This window comes from Eubalaena glacialis, chromosome 7 (genome assembly GCF_028564815.1).
Source record: "Eubalaena glacialis isolate mEubGla1 chromosome 7, mEubGla1.1.hap2.+ XY, whole genome shotgun sequence".
Classification (NCBI taxonomy): Eukaryota; Metazoa; Chordata; class Mammalia; order Artiodactyla; family Balaenidae; genus Eubalaena; species Eubalaena glacialis.
This window is the reverse complement of record NC_083722.1, coordinates 34317163-34334065: the sequence shown is the minus strand read 5'-3', so window position 1 is coordinate 34334065 and position 16903 is coordinate 34317163. Positions and strand designations below refer to the sequence as shown.

The 16903-nt window shown below is 40.4% G+C and overlaps 1 protein-coding gene across 13 annotated transcripts in view; it reads left to right on the top strand.

Moving 5' to 3' along the window:
- The first annotated feature begins 1775 nt into the window (after positions 1-1775).
- The window catches only part of LOC133095216 (adenylate cyclase type 10-like), a 39116-nt gene continuing 23988 nt past the window's right edge, over positions 1776-16903 (top strand). For 9 of the 13 annotated variants that reach the window (XR_009701563.1, XM_061196252.1, XM_061196250.1 and 6 more), the window contains exons 1-9: positions 1776-1932; positions 2858-2962; positions 5515-5553; positions 6270-6413; positions 10739-10944; positions 11224-11314; positions 11411-11499; positions 12106-12297; positions 13017-13138. Coding sequence is in view for 12 of the 13 variants with exons in the window: in XM_061196252.1 (XP_061052235.1) it covers positions 1776-1932; positions 2858-2962; positions 5515-5553; positions 6270-6413; positions 10739-10944; positions 11224-11314; positions 11411-11499; positions 12106-12297; positions 13017-13138 (1145 nt within the window). In the remaining variant the exon portion in view is untranslated. The remainder of the gene's footprint in view (positions 1933-2857; positions 2963-5514; positions 5554-6269; positions 6414-10738; positions 10945-11223; positions 11315-11410; positions 11500-12105; positions 12298-13016; positions 13139-16903) is intronic. The other 4 variants (XM_061196254.1, XM_061196258.1, XM_061196257.1 and 1 more) reach the window with 4 other exon arrangements.

The window sequence follows — 16903 nt, the reverse complement described above, 5'->3', positions numbered from 1 at the left end:
TGTGAGTTTCAGGTGTTAACTTTATTCAGTAAGCCCCACGTTCTTCAGATGATAGATTACTAAAAACAATGAAGAGTTTATATCCTTTGGTTTGTTTAGGAACCTTCAAGATGCAGAGTTCAGAAAGAAATTCCTCAGACCTAATTTCTAGTACTTAAGCCAACAACAGTTCTAAAATGCTATTTATTTGTGTCTGTAAGTTTGTACATAGTAATACCAACCTCATATTGTTGCGGATTTTTTTTTTTCACGAGTTTGAGTTTGGTTTTATTTGAAATGAATACAGTTGTCATTTTGTCATTGCCATTTCAGGTAGCTCATGGCCCTTTTATTGTGGTCATTTTAGCACATAATAACCCACAAAGTGGGGGTGAGGTTTGGATTTTTTTGTTACTAGAAGTTCTTTTATTCATTTGTCCTTGTGACTGTAGTGATGGCTTCATAGATGCAAAAAGAGTGAATGGATGAGTGAATAATTGGTTTAATGCATAGTTATTTCACTTCTTGAGTGCTTTTTTTTTTGCAGGATAATTGTAAATATATATTTTAATTGCACTGGTACATTGAACATGTCAGTGTCTATACCACTGGACCAACAGCATTTTTCTGGCTAATGGGTGCCTGATAATGTCTTGATTTTCCTTTGGGACTCAACTATACGAAAGGTTTTTTCCCCTCAGCTGTAGGGGGAGCACAGGTGATTGATCATTGATGTCATTTCAATTGTTATTTTTTAAAATAAATTTATAAAATGCTTTAAAAGTGTCTTGAATTTTGAGGAGTTTATATCCCCTGGGTTCTGCGTTGTGTTTATAATGCTGATATTGTGAACTCTGTAAACACACATGTAAGCTCTGTGGACAGTGTGTCAAACTTGAGAGTGTCCAGCCTTTCAGCTGTGTCTCCCCTTGATCTCTTTTCCTTCCCTTTTGGCCCTCCCACCCTACTGAGGAAATATTTTCTGTCACCTGTGGACTGATCATACATTTGGTCTTCCCACTGTAAGTGTTCATGAAAACACTATGAATTAATTCCATGAGTAAAATTAGCCCTTCAGTTACCAACAAAACAGCATTGTTATATGATATATTGTAGAACTAAAGATAGTAAAGATGTAATTTTTAGATTTATTCATGCAGAAAAACATGCATTTCTGATTGTTAAAAATCCACAACATGCTCGTCCTTTTATTGCTTTGTGTTCACAAATCTGAGCCACAGACCGGCAGCCTCAAATGGGCCATTACCACACGGAAGTGTGAGAAAAAGGGCTCAGGGGGAGTACTCCCATGAGACCAAATGACCTGTCCTGGCAGACAACAGAAGTGGAGTAAGTTCCCTAACAAGGAAAAAGGCTTCCTGTGTTAAACGGCCTTAGTCTAACGGTGTTAAATTTAAAAACCATCCTTAGTTTGCTTTAGTCAGATGCCAATGGAACTTGTCCTTAGAAACTGATACGAAGAAAAGACCACCCTATTGATAGTTATCCCAGGTGATCAGTTTTATCGTAAAAGCAGCTTCACGTCTGAAAGAGATTTTAAAACTTCAGCCTTTGCTCCTTCGAACGCGCCGCCCTGCCCTCCTTCCGCCCCTCCCACCCCGCAATCCGGAGCGAGCGCAAAGGCGATGAAAACAGGTGGGCGGGGCCCCAAGGAAGCCCGCACTGATTGGTTGGCGGGAGGGACCCGTCAGGGCCGTCGTTGCGGATTGGCTACTACGCGGAGGAACGCTGTTTCCGGTCGTTCGGCGAAAAATTTCGCCGCTGCCGCCGCCGCTATGGCGACGGGCAAGGGGGTGGCGGCGCCGCCTCTGTGGCCCGTAGAGGCCCGGTTGGCGGCGCTGCTTCCAGACCTGCTGGTCTTCAGGAAGCCCCGGGGATCAGAACACGAGCTTGCCACGGCCCAGGGCGTCCTCCTTGGCGTCCACGTGACGGGTGAGGGCGAGGGGAGGTGCGTCGCTCTCCCGACCTGCCGGAGGGGCGGCCGTTGGGCCTCAGCTGGTAGGGGCCTCGGCGGTTACGGGCCTGGCCCCGGGGCGAGCTAAAGGCACGGTTTCATTGCACTTTTCGCCGCCTCCGCCTGAACCTGAGGGTCATTTTCGGAGCAGGAGGATGCCTTTTCGGACGACCTGTCGTAGCCCTGGAGTTCACTTCAGCGATGATGAAATTGAGACTCAGAAAGGGGAAAGGACCTTTTCGGGGCCATATGGCAGGCTTTGGACCCAAGTTTTTCCCCAGTCCCGAGCATTTTCCAATAAGCATTCTGCTTCATCCAGTGATTTTATTTGTTTAGTTATTTTCTTCTTTGGGTCCATAAGTAGGTGCCTGCCATTGTTCTAGGAGTTGAGACCTAGCAGCTACTATGAGAGTCGTTCATTTAACAGGTATTTGTGGAGTTTATGTGTCACGGATATGAAGATGAGTGATTCGGGTGCCTGTCCTCGGAGGAGCTCACCATATGAGTTCTCCATAAAGCTTTCATCCATTCTGCTTGTCAGTGGTTTCTCTATCCCTCACGTGGGTGGGGAGAGGGGAATCCTACAGGTTCCCTTGGCCAGGGAGCCTTAAGAGAGTATGATGGGAAAGCAGTAGCCGGATTCCAATGAAAAGGGCACTTGTGGGTGAATCTTCACCATCTGCAGCTTCTAGAAACATGGGGGGGGTGGCCCTCTGGACTCCCAGAGGCAGCAGCAACCAGCCTGGCCCTGAGTACTTGCTAAGTAACACCATGTTAAAGGATAATGAAATTACTCATCTTGAGAAGATCTGCTTCCGTTCCACTGGCCTGATGTGTGGAGGGAATAGAGCCTAAAAGTTTAGGACTTGTAGCTAACATAGTAATTTTTGCTTTGTTGGTCAGGGTTTACAGCATTAATGGACAGGTTCAGCCTGAGCTGCAAGTCGGAACATGACATGGACACACTGGCCCACATCTTCAGTTATTACATTAGTGACATCGTGGAGCGTGAGTGACCGTTGTAGGGGAGCAAGGAGGTGTGGTGATGGGCTCTTGAGGGTTTGTAACAGAAGGGGGCTCGGACGCACTTTAAGACGTACTAAAGTGACATCCCTTTAGTGTCACTCATCCTTTTTTTCTTCAGGTTGCCTCTGACGAGCTAGATCTTTGCCTGTATCTGCCATTCTACCCAGTTGCACATCCTGTTGACTCGGTGTTCAGAAAGGGGGGGAAAATGCTGATTTTTACTTTGCATGTTTGTATTTTATTTCAAAATAAAGTATTCCTCAGGTTGTGTCTTCTAACAGTAATATAATGTGCCTCGTATGTATATCAGATATAATTTACAGAACACCTTCCCATTGTATTACTGCATTTTGATCCTGTGAAGTAGGACTGGGTGTTTTATTTTCTGCCATGTATCAATACTAAGCTTGTGGATATTTGCCTAATCTGGGGGAAAAAAAAAACCTTTTCATTTGTACAGTAAACATGTTTTGAGTACCTACTCTGTGACGTAACAATGTAATAGGTGCAGGGGGTGCAAAAACCTACTCTTAGAGGAGTTTTCAGTCTAGTTAGGTCTACCTAACAGAAATTACTCTGGCCCTATACCCTTTAGTACGAATATAACATTCCCTTCTTGTACTGACAGTATCCTGTTGAGTTATGTCCATCATTCTGAGATTCACCAGAATGATTACTTTGTGGCATCTTCTTTAGCCACATAAAGTGGCTATGTGACTCACCCCTTACCCCTGAGGAACAAGTATAAAAAATCTTTTGGGAATTCCCTGGCGTTCCAGTGGTTAGGACGCTGCGCTTCCAATGCCGGGGCCAGGGTTTAATCCCTGGGCCAGGGTTCAAACTGAGATCCTGTAAGCCGAGCAGCACTGCCAAAACTTTTTTTAATTTAAAAATAAAAATAAAAAGTCTTTCAATTGATCTCATCAAGTTTAGATGAAAGGGAGAAATAGATATTATGTATCATGTGTGTATTATAACACCAGGAGCTGCTGGGTACTAGAAATACATGGAAAAATAAAGACACAGTGTCTGCCCTCATGGAGATTGTATTATTGGGATCTGATGGAGGGTAGGTGGTAAGAATGAAAGCTGGAAGAGGCATTTGGAGCAGCTGTGGAGACATGATGGAAATTTCATCTAGGTTAGTGATTCTCAACCTTGGCAGCACATTAGATAACTACTTAGGAAGCTTTTAAAAATCCTGAGGTCTAGGCTTCACCCCAGTTAAATCAGAATGTCTTGGGTTTGGCCCAGGAATAAGGATGTTTAAAGTTTCATAGGCAATTTCAGTGTGCAGTAAAAGTTGAAACCATTGGTCTAGATATATGCAATGAAGGGAGCTGTACCGAGATAAACTGATTTGAAATATATTTTGCAGTTCAGCAGACAGGATTTTCTAATGTGTTGGATTTCAGTGGGAAGTGGTGAGGAAAGGGACTCTCAAGTTTTTTGCCTTTCATAACTGAATTTATGGTGATGTCACTTATCAAGATGGGAAAGATGGCTTTGAGAGAAAATCAAGGGTTCTATTTTAAATATATTGAGTTTAAGATGTTAATAAGTCAGTCAACTGGAGAAATGAAGTTAGTAGGTATGATTGAGCCTGGAGCTCAGAGAATAGATCTGTTAGAGATGAAAAGTGAATTGATGGCATAAAGATGTTACTTAAAGAACTGATTGAGTCCACGTTGGGAGAGTGTAAATGAAGAGAAAGAGCCTAAGACTGAGGCTTAAGGAACTCCAGGGGAGGATTATGATCAGGAAGAAAGAACCTACAAAAGAGACTATAAAGCAGCCAGTCAGGTAGGATTCTGTGGTATTCCTGAAGCCAAAGGGGAAGTAGTGTCTCTAGAAGAAGAGGGCCGTTCTAGCTGGGTTGAAAATGAAAAGTGTCAAATATAATGATGTCTGAAAAATACTGAATTTAGCAAGATGAATGCTGTGATGATTTTGATCATTTTAGTGAAGTGGTGGAAATGGAAGTCAGATTGGAATAAACTGAGAAGAGAATGGTAGAGGAAAAAAATTAAGCATGAATTTGATAGGAGGAGAAACTTGTATATCGCCAGCTCTTCTGAGAATTGTTTTGCTGGGAATGTAACAAAAACTGAGCTAGTATCTAGAGAAGAAGGCAGAGTCAAGACTAGGTGGGTTAATTTTGTTGTGTTTTGGTTTTTTTTAAAGAAAAAAAGATATTAATGGGAATGATGGAGTAGAGAGAAGATACGGAAAGGAGTGAAGTTCTTGGGAGGGTGAGAGGGACTAGGATGCAGAGCATGAATAGGGGGATGGCTTTGAAGATAACAGGAGGACTTTTCTTCCATTTTAGAGAAGATGGATATAGGAACAGACAGATTTGAGGAGAAGCCAGGGGAGAGGAAGAAGGAGTCTAAGCCTTGGAGTGAATAAATTGACCAGAAAAGATATGAGGAAAAACTCTGCAAGCCATTCTTTTCATCATATATTATTCTGCCATGATCTGGCATATCTCTGATTTTGACTCATTTTCCTCTCTCTCCCTTACTTGATTTCAGATGTGCTCTGTTTTGGAGGGGATATCCTAAATATCACAGGTATTTTTCATTTTTTTCTGAATATTTAAAGCACTGTAAGGGAGGAAGACTATAGGTGGAATTTGGCATGTTTGTTTATTCAGCATTGTTTGTTTATTTAGTATGTGCTGGGCCCTGGGGAAACAAAGATGAGGAAGACACAGTCTCTGCCTCAAAGGATCTCCCAGTCTAATGCAAAAGCCTTGTCCATATTAAGCTCCCAAGTACTTTACATTTTGTTCACATTGACTGACAGGAAAATAAGTGCCTATAAAGCATTCATGAGAAAACTAATGAGAAACTTGGTCATTAATAGCAGAAGCTAAGTAGGGAAGAAGTCTAGCTTGTCTCCTATCTGGAAAACTCTTAGGATTATTAACAGGTATATGCCATAGAGTTGGCCTGTCTTTTCATTTAAACTTAAAGAAACTTAAAATCTTAAAATTCAACTTGAATGTAAACCTACACTTTGTGAACTTCTTAGATCTGTTAGTATACTGATGGAGAGAAGAGTACCAAAAATAACCCTAGGTTTTAGGAACATTTCAGCTTCTACTTAGTCATGTTTTTATATGCTGAATGGTTTTAAGGATCTAAGGCCGTATTTTAACCTAGTATGATGTATAGGGCCAAGAAACCTTGTCTGACACCTTGCATGATATCTTCTGCATTATCGGGAGCTTTGCTCTGGCAAGTGAATCCAGATATTTGATCTCTGTCAGCCTGTGTCTCTACAGGGAATGTGCTCCTGGCACTCTGGACAGTGGAACAGAATCAACTGAGTGACATCATTACCCTGGTGGCAAAATGCAGTCTGGAGATACAGGAGAAATTTGGGATCTACCATACCAGAGAAGGCCAGGACCTGCAGCTAAAAATAGGTATTAGCTACTAAAAGAGTGATCAGTTGGAAAAAAAAAAAACAGTATAAGCAATTCAAAAGATAAATGACAACCTGGAAAAAAATATTTGCAACTTATATCATGTAGACAAAGGGTGAATTTTCCTAACATAGAAAAAACACCTAGAAATCAAGAAAAGACTAACATTCTAACAGAAAAATGAGCAAAGAACATGCATAAATAACACATAAACAAAGAAATCATCCCTTGTAACTTGTGAAAAACTGGTCAACTTCGTAATAAGAAAAATGTCAATTGAAAGTACCAATTGAAATCATTTCTTACCCATAGATATGGAAAAATTCAGATGCTGAACACACTGTTGATAAGGTTGTGAGGCCTAAGCCTTCCCACACAGTGCTGGTGGGAGTCAACAGTGGTACAACTTCCATGGAGAGTGATTCAGTAATCTCTACCAAGATTACAAATGCATTTATTCTTCAACCCAGCAATCCTAACATTTATCCTTCAACCCCAACGTTTATCCTATAGGTGTACCTGAGTATTTATAAAATATCATATGTATAAGATTATTGATTGCAATATAGATTGTGATAAAAGGTTGAAAATTTTCTGTAGGAGACTGGTTAAATAAACAATAATAGGTCTACCCAATGAGATTCTCTGCCACTTTAAAAAAAAGTTGTTTTGATATAGCAATATCTCCAAAATATAGATGAGAAAAAGCAAGATGCAAAGCACTGTGTTTAGTATGCTACCTTTTGAGTAAGGACGAAAAGTAAGAACTTTTCTTATTTGTTTATATTTGTATAAAGAAACACTGGAAAGATATATAAGAAACTAATAAAAGTTACCTATTGGGGGAAAATAGTGTAGATAGGTATATAGGTGGAATCAAGACTTTTCAATGTATATTCTTTATATAGTTTGGTTTTTTAATTATGTTACTATATTACATTATCAAAAATATAACGCCACAGAAATTTAAAAGCTGTACACAGAGGCCATAGTTTCAACAGAGTCAGGATTGAAGGCGAAGCTCTATACAAAAATCTGCTTCACAGCAGTCCAGAAACCTCAAGGGGTTTCTGAAGTAAGGGCAAAAGTTGGCTCTAGCTATTCGTTTGTATTTTGAGGAACAGAAGTGAAGAATCATATTGTGAGTTGTATGGCATCTCTCCTATCCTACCATCCTTTTTTTGTTCTTCTGGTTTTTGTTTTATTGATAGATAATTCATAATTGATACTGTACATAGACATATTTATATACTTTTGAAACCATCACCACAATCAAGATAATGAACATATTCAACACTCACTAAAGTTTCCTGTGCCCCTTTATAAACTCTCCATCCCACTACTCCCCTCCCCATCCCCAAGCAACCACAGATCTTTCTATCATTGCTTTTTTTTTGGCCAGCTTGCGGGATCTTAGTTCTCTGACTAGGGTTATTTATTCACTTTTTGATCTACAATAGGATTATTGTCAATTTTTGGCTATTACAAATAAGGCTGCTATGAACATCTGTATACAAGTCTTTGTGTAGACTTATGCATTTATTTCTCTTGGTTAAATACCTAGGAGTGAAAGGGCTGAGTCATAATGGTAGATGCATGTTTAACTTTTTGAGAAATTGCTTATCTTTTTTCCAAAGTGGTTGTACCATTTTACATTTCCACCAGCAATGTGTAAAGGTTCCAATTTCTCCATGTCCTAGTCAACATTTATTATTGTCTGTTTGTAGAACTTCCTTTAACGTTTCTTATAGTGTGGGTTTGCTGGAGATGGGTTAGTTTAGCTTTTGTGTGTCTGAAAAAAATCTTTATTTCACCTCTGTTTTTGAAAGGTATTTTCCCTGGGTATAGAATTCTAGATTGACAGGAATTTTTTTCCTCTTACATGAAAGCTGTTGTTCTACTGTCTTCTAGCTTGCAGTTCTACTGTCTTCTAGCTTGCAGTATGTCCAACAGGAAATCTGCTTTCATCTATATTTTTGTTTCTTTGTATATAATGTCCCTCCCCTTCTACCCCAGCTGCTTTTCGATTTTTTCTTTATCACTGGTTTTAGGTAATCGGATTGTGATGTACCTTGGTACAGTTTTCTTCATTTTTCTTATACTTGGGACTCATTGAAATTCTTGGATCTATAGGTTTCTAGTTTTTATAAAATTTAGAAAATGTTCTGCCATTATTTCTTCAAATAATTTTTTCTCTCTTCTCCTCTGTCTAGTTACACACATATTAGGCTGCTTGAAATTGTCCCATGACTCACTGATGCTGTGTTCATTGTTTTTCTATCTTTTTTCTCCCTGTGTTTCATTTTGGATGGTTTCTATTGCTATGTTTTCAAGTTTACAGATCTTTTATTTTGAAAAGTCTAATTTGCCTTTGATCTAATATATTTTCTTGTGTATTTTTGTAGTGTATTTTTCATCTCAGGCCTGTGGTTTTCATCCATATGAAGATACCATATCCTCCATGTCCCTACTTGTTTAGTATTCTCTCTAGTTCTTGAATATATGGAATATAGTTATAACTTTTAATGTCCTGTCTACTAATTCTATCGTCTGTGTTATTCTACATTGGGCTTAATTGATTGATTTTTCTTCTCATTGTGGGTCATATTTTCCTTTTTCTTGGCATACCTGGTAATTTTTGGTGGGTGCCAAGTGTGAATTTAACCTTGTTGAGTGCTGGATTTTTAAATATTTCTATAAATATTCTTGAACTTAGTTCTGAGATGTGGTTAGCTTAATAGGTTTTGCTTTCAAATTTTGTTGGATAGGACCAGAGCAGTGTTTAGTCCAGAGCTAGTTTTGCCCCATTCCTGAGGCAGACCACTTCCGAGTATTGTACCTAATGTCCTGTGAAGTATGAAGTTTAATACTCTGGCTAGTGGAAATGGGAACTATTCCCAGGCCTGTGTGATACTAAGATTGTTCCCTCTAATCTTTTCAGGGGCTCTTTCCCTAGCCTCAGGTTGTTTCCTTACATTGATGCACTTAAAGACCTGAGGGGGACTCAGTTCTCTGGAGTTCTGTGGAGTTTTCTCTCTACACACTGTCCTCTCCAGCACTCACAGTGCCCTGTGAGCTCTAGCTAGCTTGGCCTCCTCAGACTCCTACCTCTGTCTCAACTCAGGGAATCCTCCGGGCTGCACCTGGGCTTACCCTCCCTGAGATGTGTACTGGAAACTCTCTCTAGGCAGTGAGCTGGGGTATCAGAGGGTTCACTTTGTTTGTTTCTCATCTCTCAAGCATACTGTCCTTAATTACCTAATGTCCAATATCTTGAAAACTGTTGTTTCTGTTGTTTTGTGTATTTTTCCAGTTCCTTGGTTGTTCCAGGCATTAAGGTAAATTCACTGCCTGTTGCTGCACCTTGGCCAAAAGTATATGTCTCTGCCATTCTTTTAAAACTGCTTTTTCCCTTGTTTTTAGTGTGGATTGGGTTACTTACCTAAGGGCATACTTCTCCTGGTTATAGTAATTTCTTCCCTGGCAAGCAAACCCGTTTTTCAGCTGTTATTAGCAGTAAGAAATCCCCCAGGACAAGAAAAACAGGAGGCAGAAATAAAGGGTATGGCGAAGCCCATGTGTGGTAAAATACTGATTGTCTACTCACTCAGCCCTGGTTACATATGAGGAGAGCTGGTGTGGTCACGGTGGCAGCAGTTTCTGAGCATAATCATTTGATCTCTGCCATCAGGACCTAGCTGTCCATTAGAAGAGCAATTTAGAGACAAGACTCTTGGATGCCTAGGATCCAAGAGTTTCTTCCCTCATACAACTCAGGCTTATCTGAATGTCTGTCTCTAGGTGTGTTTAAGACAGAAGGAAATCTGGGGCAAGCTATTCTTTTTTTTTTTAAATTGAACCATCGTTTTCCCTTTATTTATTTATTTATTATTTATGGCAGTGTTGGGTCTTCATTTCTGTGCGAGGGCTTTCTTTAGTTGTGGCAAGTGGGGGCCACTCTTCATCGCGGTGCGCGGGCCTCTCACTATCGCGGCCTCTCTTGTTGCGGAGTACAGGCTCCAGACGCGCAGGCTCAGTAGTTGTGGCTCACGGGCCTAGTTGCTCCGTGGCATGTGGGATCTTCCCAGACCAGGGCTCGAACCCATGTCCCCTGCATTAGCAGGCAGATTCTCAACCACTGCGCCACCAGGGAAGCCCCAAGCTATTCTTTTTGAGGGGGAGCTCACCTAATATTTCTGCAACTGTGGGCAATAACGAGATTTGGCGTGATGCATAAAGCAATGTGAGGATTCCAGACCCCAGCCTTTGCATAGTTTTCCAGCTGAGTTTGTCTATTCACCACTTGTCTCCTTTTCTCTGGATAGGTCTGTCTGCAGGGCGGATTTCCCAAGTTATTGTTGGAGACGAGCAGCGACAGTACCTCTTGGTGACTGGGCGTGATGTAGACGGTGTCCAGTTAGCTCAGCGGTTGGCTCAGGCAAATGAGATTGTCTTGTCCTGGAACTGCTGGAAGCTCTGTGAGCAGTACATGTTTGAAGTGGAAATCATGAGGGAGGATGAAGCTGTGAAGGTAGGAGGTTGGTCACATCCATTGAACGTCCTGAAAAGGCCTTCCTGCTGCATAGGGCAGTGCTCTGGCGGTGCTCAACACCAGACCAAACCAACCACTGGAACTTTATTTTGGAGGGAGGTGAGGGATATTCTCCCAGGAAGACAGACGAGGCAGAACAGTAAGGCTGAAAAGATAAGTGATAAACAAGGGAGATGCCATCCTTAGCCCCTCTATTAAGGAACCAAAGGTAATCCAGTTGGTGGGTGGGCACAGAATTGAGCAGTTTCCTTTCTATAGTTAAGAGATATGCGGATCATTGACCCATTTGATTTTGATGAGCATTTTTACAAGTGCCTCGATTACCTGCCACATTACCGGACAAGTGCTGGTAAGTTATTTTGTCCTTTATTATACCCATGCCCAAAATTTCAAAGATTAATTTTCCACATGGCTGGAGACATTTTGTTTGTCTTCCTTCTCTCAGACATTCTAAGAACTGCCCTGGAGTTGGATCCAGACTCTGCACTTGAGCAAACCCTGCGGAAGCACATAATGAAAAACCTTTTAAAGAAGGTTATTTCCTAGCTCTTGAGTCATTGTGTGTAGACTGTGTGTGTGTTTGTGTAAACAAGTGTACATGTACAAATGTGACAACCATTTGATTGATCCAGTTCATCTCCCGCTTCCCATTGTAATACTAGCAGATTTTCCCATCTGCACCAATTACTGTGATGACGTGTCTTATAAGTTTAGATTTCTCAGTCCTAGAAAGTAGAAACCATATTTGGTTTTTGTTTGTTTGTCCCTCTAGAAACTAATACACTGTAAACAGGGTATAGAGTATATGCTTGGTAAATAAGTGTTGATTGATTGTTTATATGTGAATCCCTTAGTAAGTGATATAATGACTAATAGAATTGGACATATCAAACTGTGTCTTAGAGAGGAAATATAAAAGCTTGGCAAATTTCATCAGTGAATTAGGTTTAAAGTCAACAATTTTAACTCCAAGTGCACTGGTTGTATATCTTCTATACCTCTTGAACCTGAATTTTAAGTTTTATGTCTGACATCTATAAGTCATTTTCTCATGTTTACCATGGAATATAGAATTTAAATGCCTAAACATGATACTAAAAGTTGAAGATACCGTCAAGGTAACTCACTGTGTCTTTGTAGATTGATGAAGGCCAACCTATGGAGTATATATCCGAATTCCGTACTGTGACTATGGTTTTGGTCAGCCTAGAGTTCCACAAGACAGCATGGATGTTGCATTTGTGTCATCTTATCCAGGAGGCTGCCTTATACATCTCCACAGTGATAGAGAAAGGGGGTGGCCAGCTGAGCCGGATCTTTATGTCTGAGACGGTAAGTACAAGGGAACTTGACATATCAACATTAAAGGTGAGTGAAGAATAATAGTCTTAAGACAATTATAATAGTCTTATGTTATTATTATAACATCTTATGTTATCTCTCACATAACAGGCATAAGTCAGACTCTCTGCTTCTTATTTTGTAATAAGCTATGTTACATTAAAACTTCAAATAATAATATTTAAGGAACGGGATGTTCTAGGTAGTTTAATTTTCAGGGTAACTGAGTGTTATCCTCCATATCTTTTTTATTCTCTTCTTGTTGAAAAATCCTTATGAAAGCATGAAGAATGTTTTTCTGTCTCTATTAGTAAAGTAAGTATAATCAGATCCTTCTGAGGTAATTTAGGAGCCTGAAAAAGAGCAGTATCATACTTGACATTATAGGTAAAGACAATATAGGCAGATGGACTTAGCTCAAGGTAGACACTAGAAATTGAATTATTGAAAAGTTCTTAACATCGATTTTTCTTGTGTTTTAAATTTCAGTTCTTTAAATAGTTAAATCAAGATTTTTTTTCTTTTTTTAAAATGTCCATGTTGATGTGGCCTAGAACGTCCATTTCATGAATCTTATAGACTCCTACATTCCTAATAGAAAACTAGCCAGGAAGGGGTCTGGCTTCATTTAGGGAAGTTGGTTCAGTTGAGGCGAGCCATATTTCTTCCCCAGGTCAATTTCCCTTTTCTTTCTTTGTCACTTATCTCAGGGCTGCATGTTCCTCTGTGTTTTCGGCCTTCCTGGGGATAAGAAGCCAGATGAGTGTGCACATGCCCTGGAGAGCTCCTTCAGCATCTTCAGCTTCTGCTGGGAGAATCTTGCTGAGACCAAGTGAGGAGGAAGGTGGGGCAGAGAGGAGCTTCTCAGGCCCAGGGGGCTCTTCAGGCAGGGTAGGAGACAGTAACAAGTAGCAGGGGTTGAGGGCATCCAGAGTCTGCCTAAAGGGGTGGGAACATGCTGAGGGAAGTCAGAAAACAAGATATATTAAGAAATTACTAGGTACAGAACTATGTACTAGATACCCAGGGGAAATGGATATAAGTTTCTGTCCAGTGGGGTGGGAGAGGGGGAGGTATAAAATACACATAGCAAGATTCAAGCAACAAGCAAACATATAAATTAATATGCACATAATACATCTGTACGTGACGAGAAGGCTGCCTGTCTATGGGGAGGGGAGGTGTGGGAAGAGATGTCGTGGGACAGTTGCCTAGATAGGAAGGGACCACAGCTGGTTAATGCTCTCCTTGGCTTTCACTCTTGGTCTTTCCCAGTCCTGTTGATTTTTTTTGGAATTCACACTGAACTGATCTCCTGCCTCCATATTCACCCCACCCTCCCACCTACAAAAGCCTAGCCCTGGGCTTCCCTGGTGGCGCAGTGGTTGGGAATCCGCCTGCCAATGCAGGGGACACGGGTTCGAGCCCTGGTCTGGGAAGATCCCACATGCCGCGGAGCAGCTGGGCCTGTGAGCCACAATTACTGAGCCTGCGCGTCTGGAGCCTGTGCTCCGCAACAAGAGAGGCCGCGATGGTGAGAGGCCCGTGCACTGCGATGAAGAGTGGCCCCCACTTGCCAGAACTGGAGAAAGCCCTCGCACAGAAACGAAGACCCAACACAGCCAAAAATAAATAAATAAATAAAATTAAAAAAAAAAAAAAAAGCCTAGCCCTAATGAAGTTATAGAAAATTCCATTTTCTGTAGTGCAACTATGACATGATTGGTTGGAATTTTTCAAATGACCTTTTTTCTTTTTTCACTAGAAAGCTATGAGGAAAGCGTGTACATGAATAGATTTGAAAAACGGTCATTCCTCATGTCAACACTGAGTCAAAGATTTGTTTGCTTGCCATACTTATTCAAGATGAATACAAATTATATCATGTATTTACATAATGCTTTAACATTTTTAGAATACTTTAGTATATGCTACCAGTGTGAACATTTGTATCTGTTACACATGAGGAAACTAAGACCACAGAAGAGTAGTTAGTAGCATGTAGCAAAGCTGGTAATGAAACCCAGAACTTCTGTCCTCAAATCCTGTGTTATTTTCATTACCTCACAGCTGCCTCTTATAAAATATAAATATTCCCCAAAAGGGATAGCATTATTACTATTGTGATACCATTGTAGAGGCATACTCATAGGACATTAGTACTGAAAAGGAACTTAGAGATTATCTGATCCAACTCCTTATTTTATAGATAACAAAGATGCTACAGTTGCTTCATAGGTACTCAAACTCTTAGTCCAAAGCAGATACGTGGTGGCACTTCTTTCAGGCTCGGTGAGATCTGCAGATACTCCTACAGCCTACTTTCCAGTTGTATCTCCAGTGTGAGTGTGCTAAGCCATTCCTTTCATTGCTGGTCTATTCTGTTTTCAAATTTTGCCGTGACCTCTGGTCTTCAAGAGTCCTGCTGTTAGCCCTTACTCCTGAATAAGATAGTCATTTCTTGGTTATTAGAGGCTATCTTACAACGCCTTTAAGGATGGCTTCTATGACTGTTAGACCATAACTTGGTCTTTTCAGTCTTTTTTAGTTGAGAATATAATAGATGTTAAGCGCTAGATAGGATCTTAAGAGTTCATCTCATTTGGCCTCCTTAACTTAAGGAAAGTAAGATCCAGAGGTTACGTTGGAAAGCCAAATAGTTTGACAGTGTTAGATCCTAAAAGCTAGTTTCCAGATCAGTGTTTTTTTCCTTGAAGATAATGACTAATTTAGTAATTTCCCGAAGTGTGTTTGGTAGAACATTAGTCCCTTAAAAAATCCTGGAAAAAATATTTTCATGGCCAAATACGTTTGAGAATTGATGCAACTATATTTCCTTCTTAAAGATTCACAATATACATTAACATCAAAGTTTCTGAGCAGTCTTACAGTAAAGAAATTTGTTATATTTTGTTTTATTCAACATTTCCCAAATTTACTTGATCACCAAACACCAAGACCTGTAAACACCCAGAAGAATGAATGTTCTAAGGAGCATATTTTGGGAAATGCTGCACTAACCAGATGCTGAAGCTTGTCTTCTTCACCTGTAATTCAAGTTTAGAGACAGTCTCAGAGGTGCCTGTGTGGCGTCGGTAGCAGATACTATTGCTCATGCCTCTCTGCATCGCGTCAGCCTCATCCAGACCCAAAACCACATCCATGTCTCCTTTCCCTGTTCACCTTGGGTCATCTTCTAAGTTCCTCTTTCTAGTCTAGGAAATAACCTTCAGTTTTCAGTTCATTTTACAGAAGAAAGATGATTCCCTGTGTCCAGTGATTGATCAGGCTTTTCTGGTTTGTGACTATTTCTCCAGGATATTCTTGAGACCCAGGGAGTGCAGTCTCCATATCTCATCATAACAGTTTTGCAGCACCGGAAATACTTTACATATATGAGTAAATAATATATATTTCCTCAATGAAGAACACTTTTTAAAATATTTTTTGGAAAGGATGGAACATGGACCACAGGAAGAGCAAGGGGGAATTATAAAGTACAACAGAAAGAAATAAGAAATAACCAAGTGAAAAAAAGTATTACTTGTTTCATTATCATAGTCTTGCTAACAGCTGAGTTTCTGGCATGCATAAATGCATTCATTCAACAAGCATTCATTGAATAAGCCTCAAGCCAGGCACTGTGCTAGGTGTGGTGGACATAAAGAGAAATAAGACACTACCTCCTCAGCTCTGTAAACAACTAATTTTAATACAGTGAAACTTAAGTGTAGGAATAAAACGCCATAGGAGCTACAAAAAAGTGCTATGGGAAGAAATAGTTCTCCCCAGAGGTACTAGAGAAGTCTTGACTATAGAGATGATTTTTGAGCCAGTTGTGAAGGAAAGGCGTTCAGCAGGTGGAGAAAGTGGGGAAGAGTATTTTAGACAAAGGAAGCATTGTGAAACATTAGCAGATTTTCAGTCATTCTTGGGGTGGTAGCAGAACCAACTGCCTAGTTCTTGTCTTGAGTGTCTCTGATTCACCCTGGGCGGTGGGCCCAGTGAGTGAATATAAGAATCCTCAATCCTGTCCTTAGAGGAAGACAGGAAAATTTTGATGGTCTGGGAGACAGCAGTGTTAGGATTGTTGCCACTTTTCGTGCTGTCCGTGAACAACTGAAAATTGTTTATTTGTAAATTTAACTTGAAAGTAATTATGCTTCATTGCACCTTCTTTCTCCAGATGTATATCTTGTTATCTGTCACATGAAATTTTCACGTCAGTCAAGTAAATCTGCTTATTCTGTTATGCATGAATTGTTCATTGCCACCTTTGAGCCTTTGCCTCACCTGGAATAGTATATGCCCTTTTTAAAAATAATTTATATTTCTAGTGCTTTTCCATCCATGGCCTAGGTAGGACCACTTTTCCTTCCACCTCTTCCTATTTCAAACACCTTCTGTGTTCTAGCCATCTTGAGCTACTTAGTTTTGCACACATACACCAGGATTGCTAAAGCCTGTGCCTTTTCCCACTGGACAGAATGCTGTTGCCTCACTTTGGCAGTACTTCAGCTTTCAAGGTCTGATCATATGTCCTCTCCTTTATGAATACTTTATTTCTAATCTCCAGTATCAGTTAATGCATCCCTTT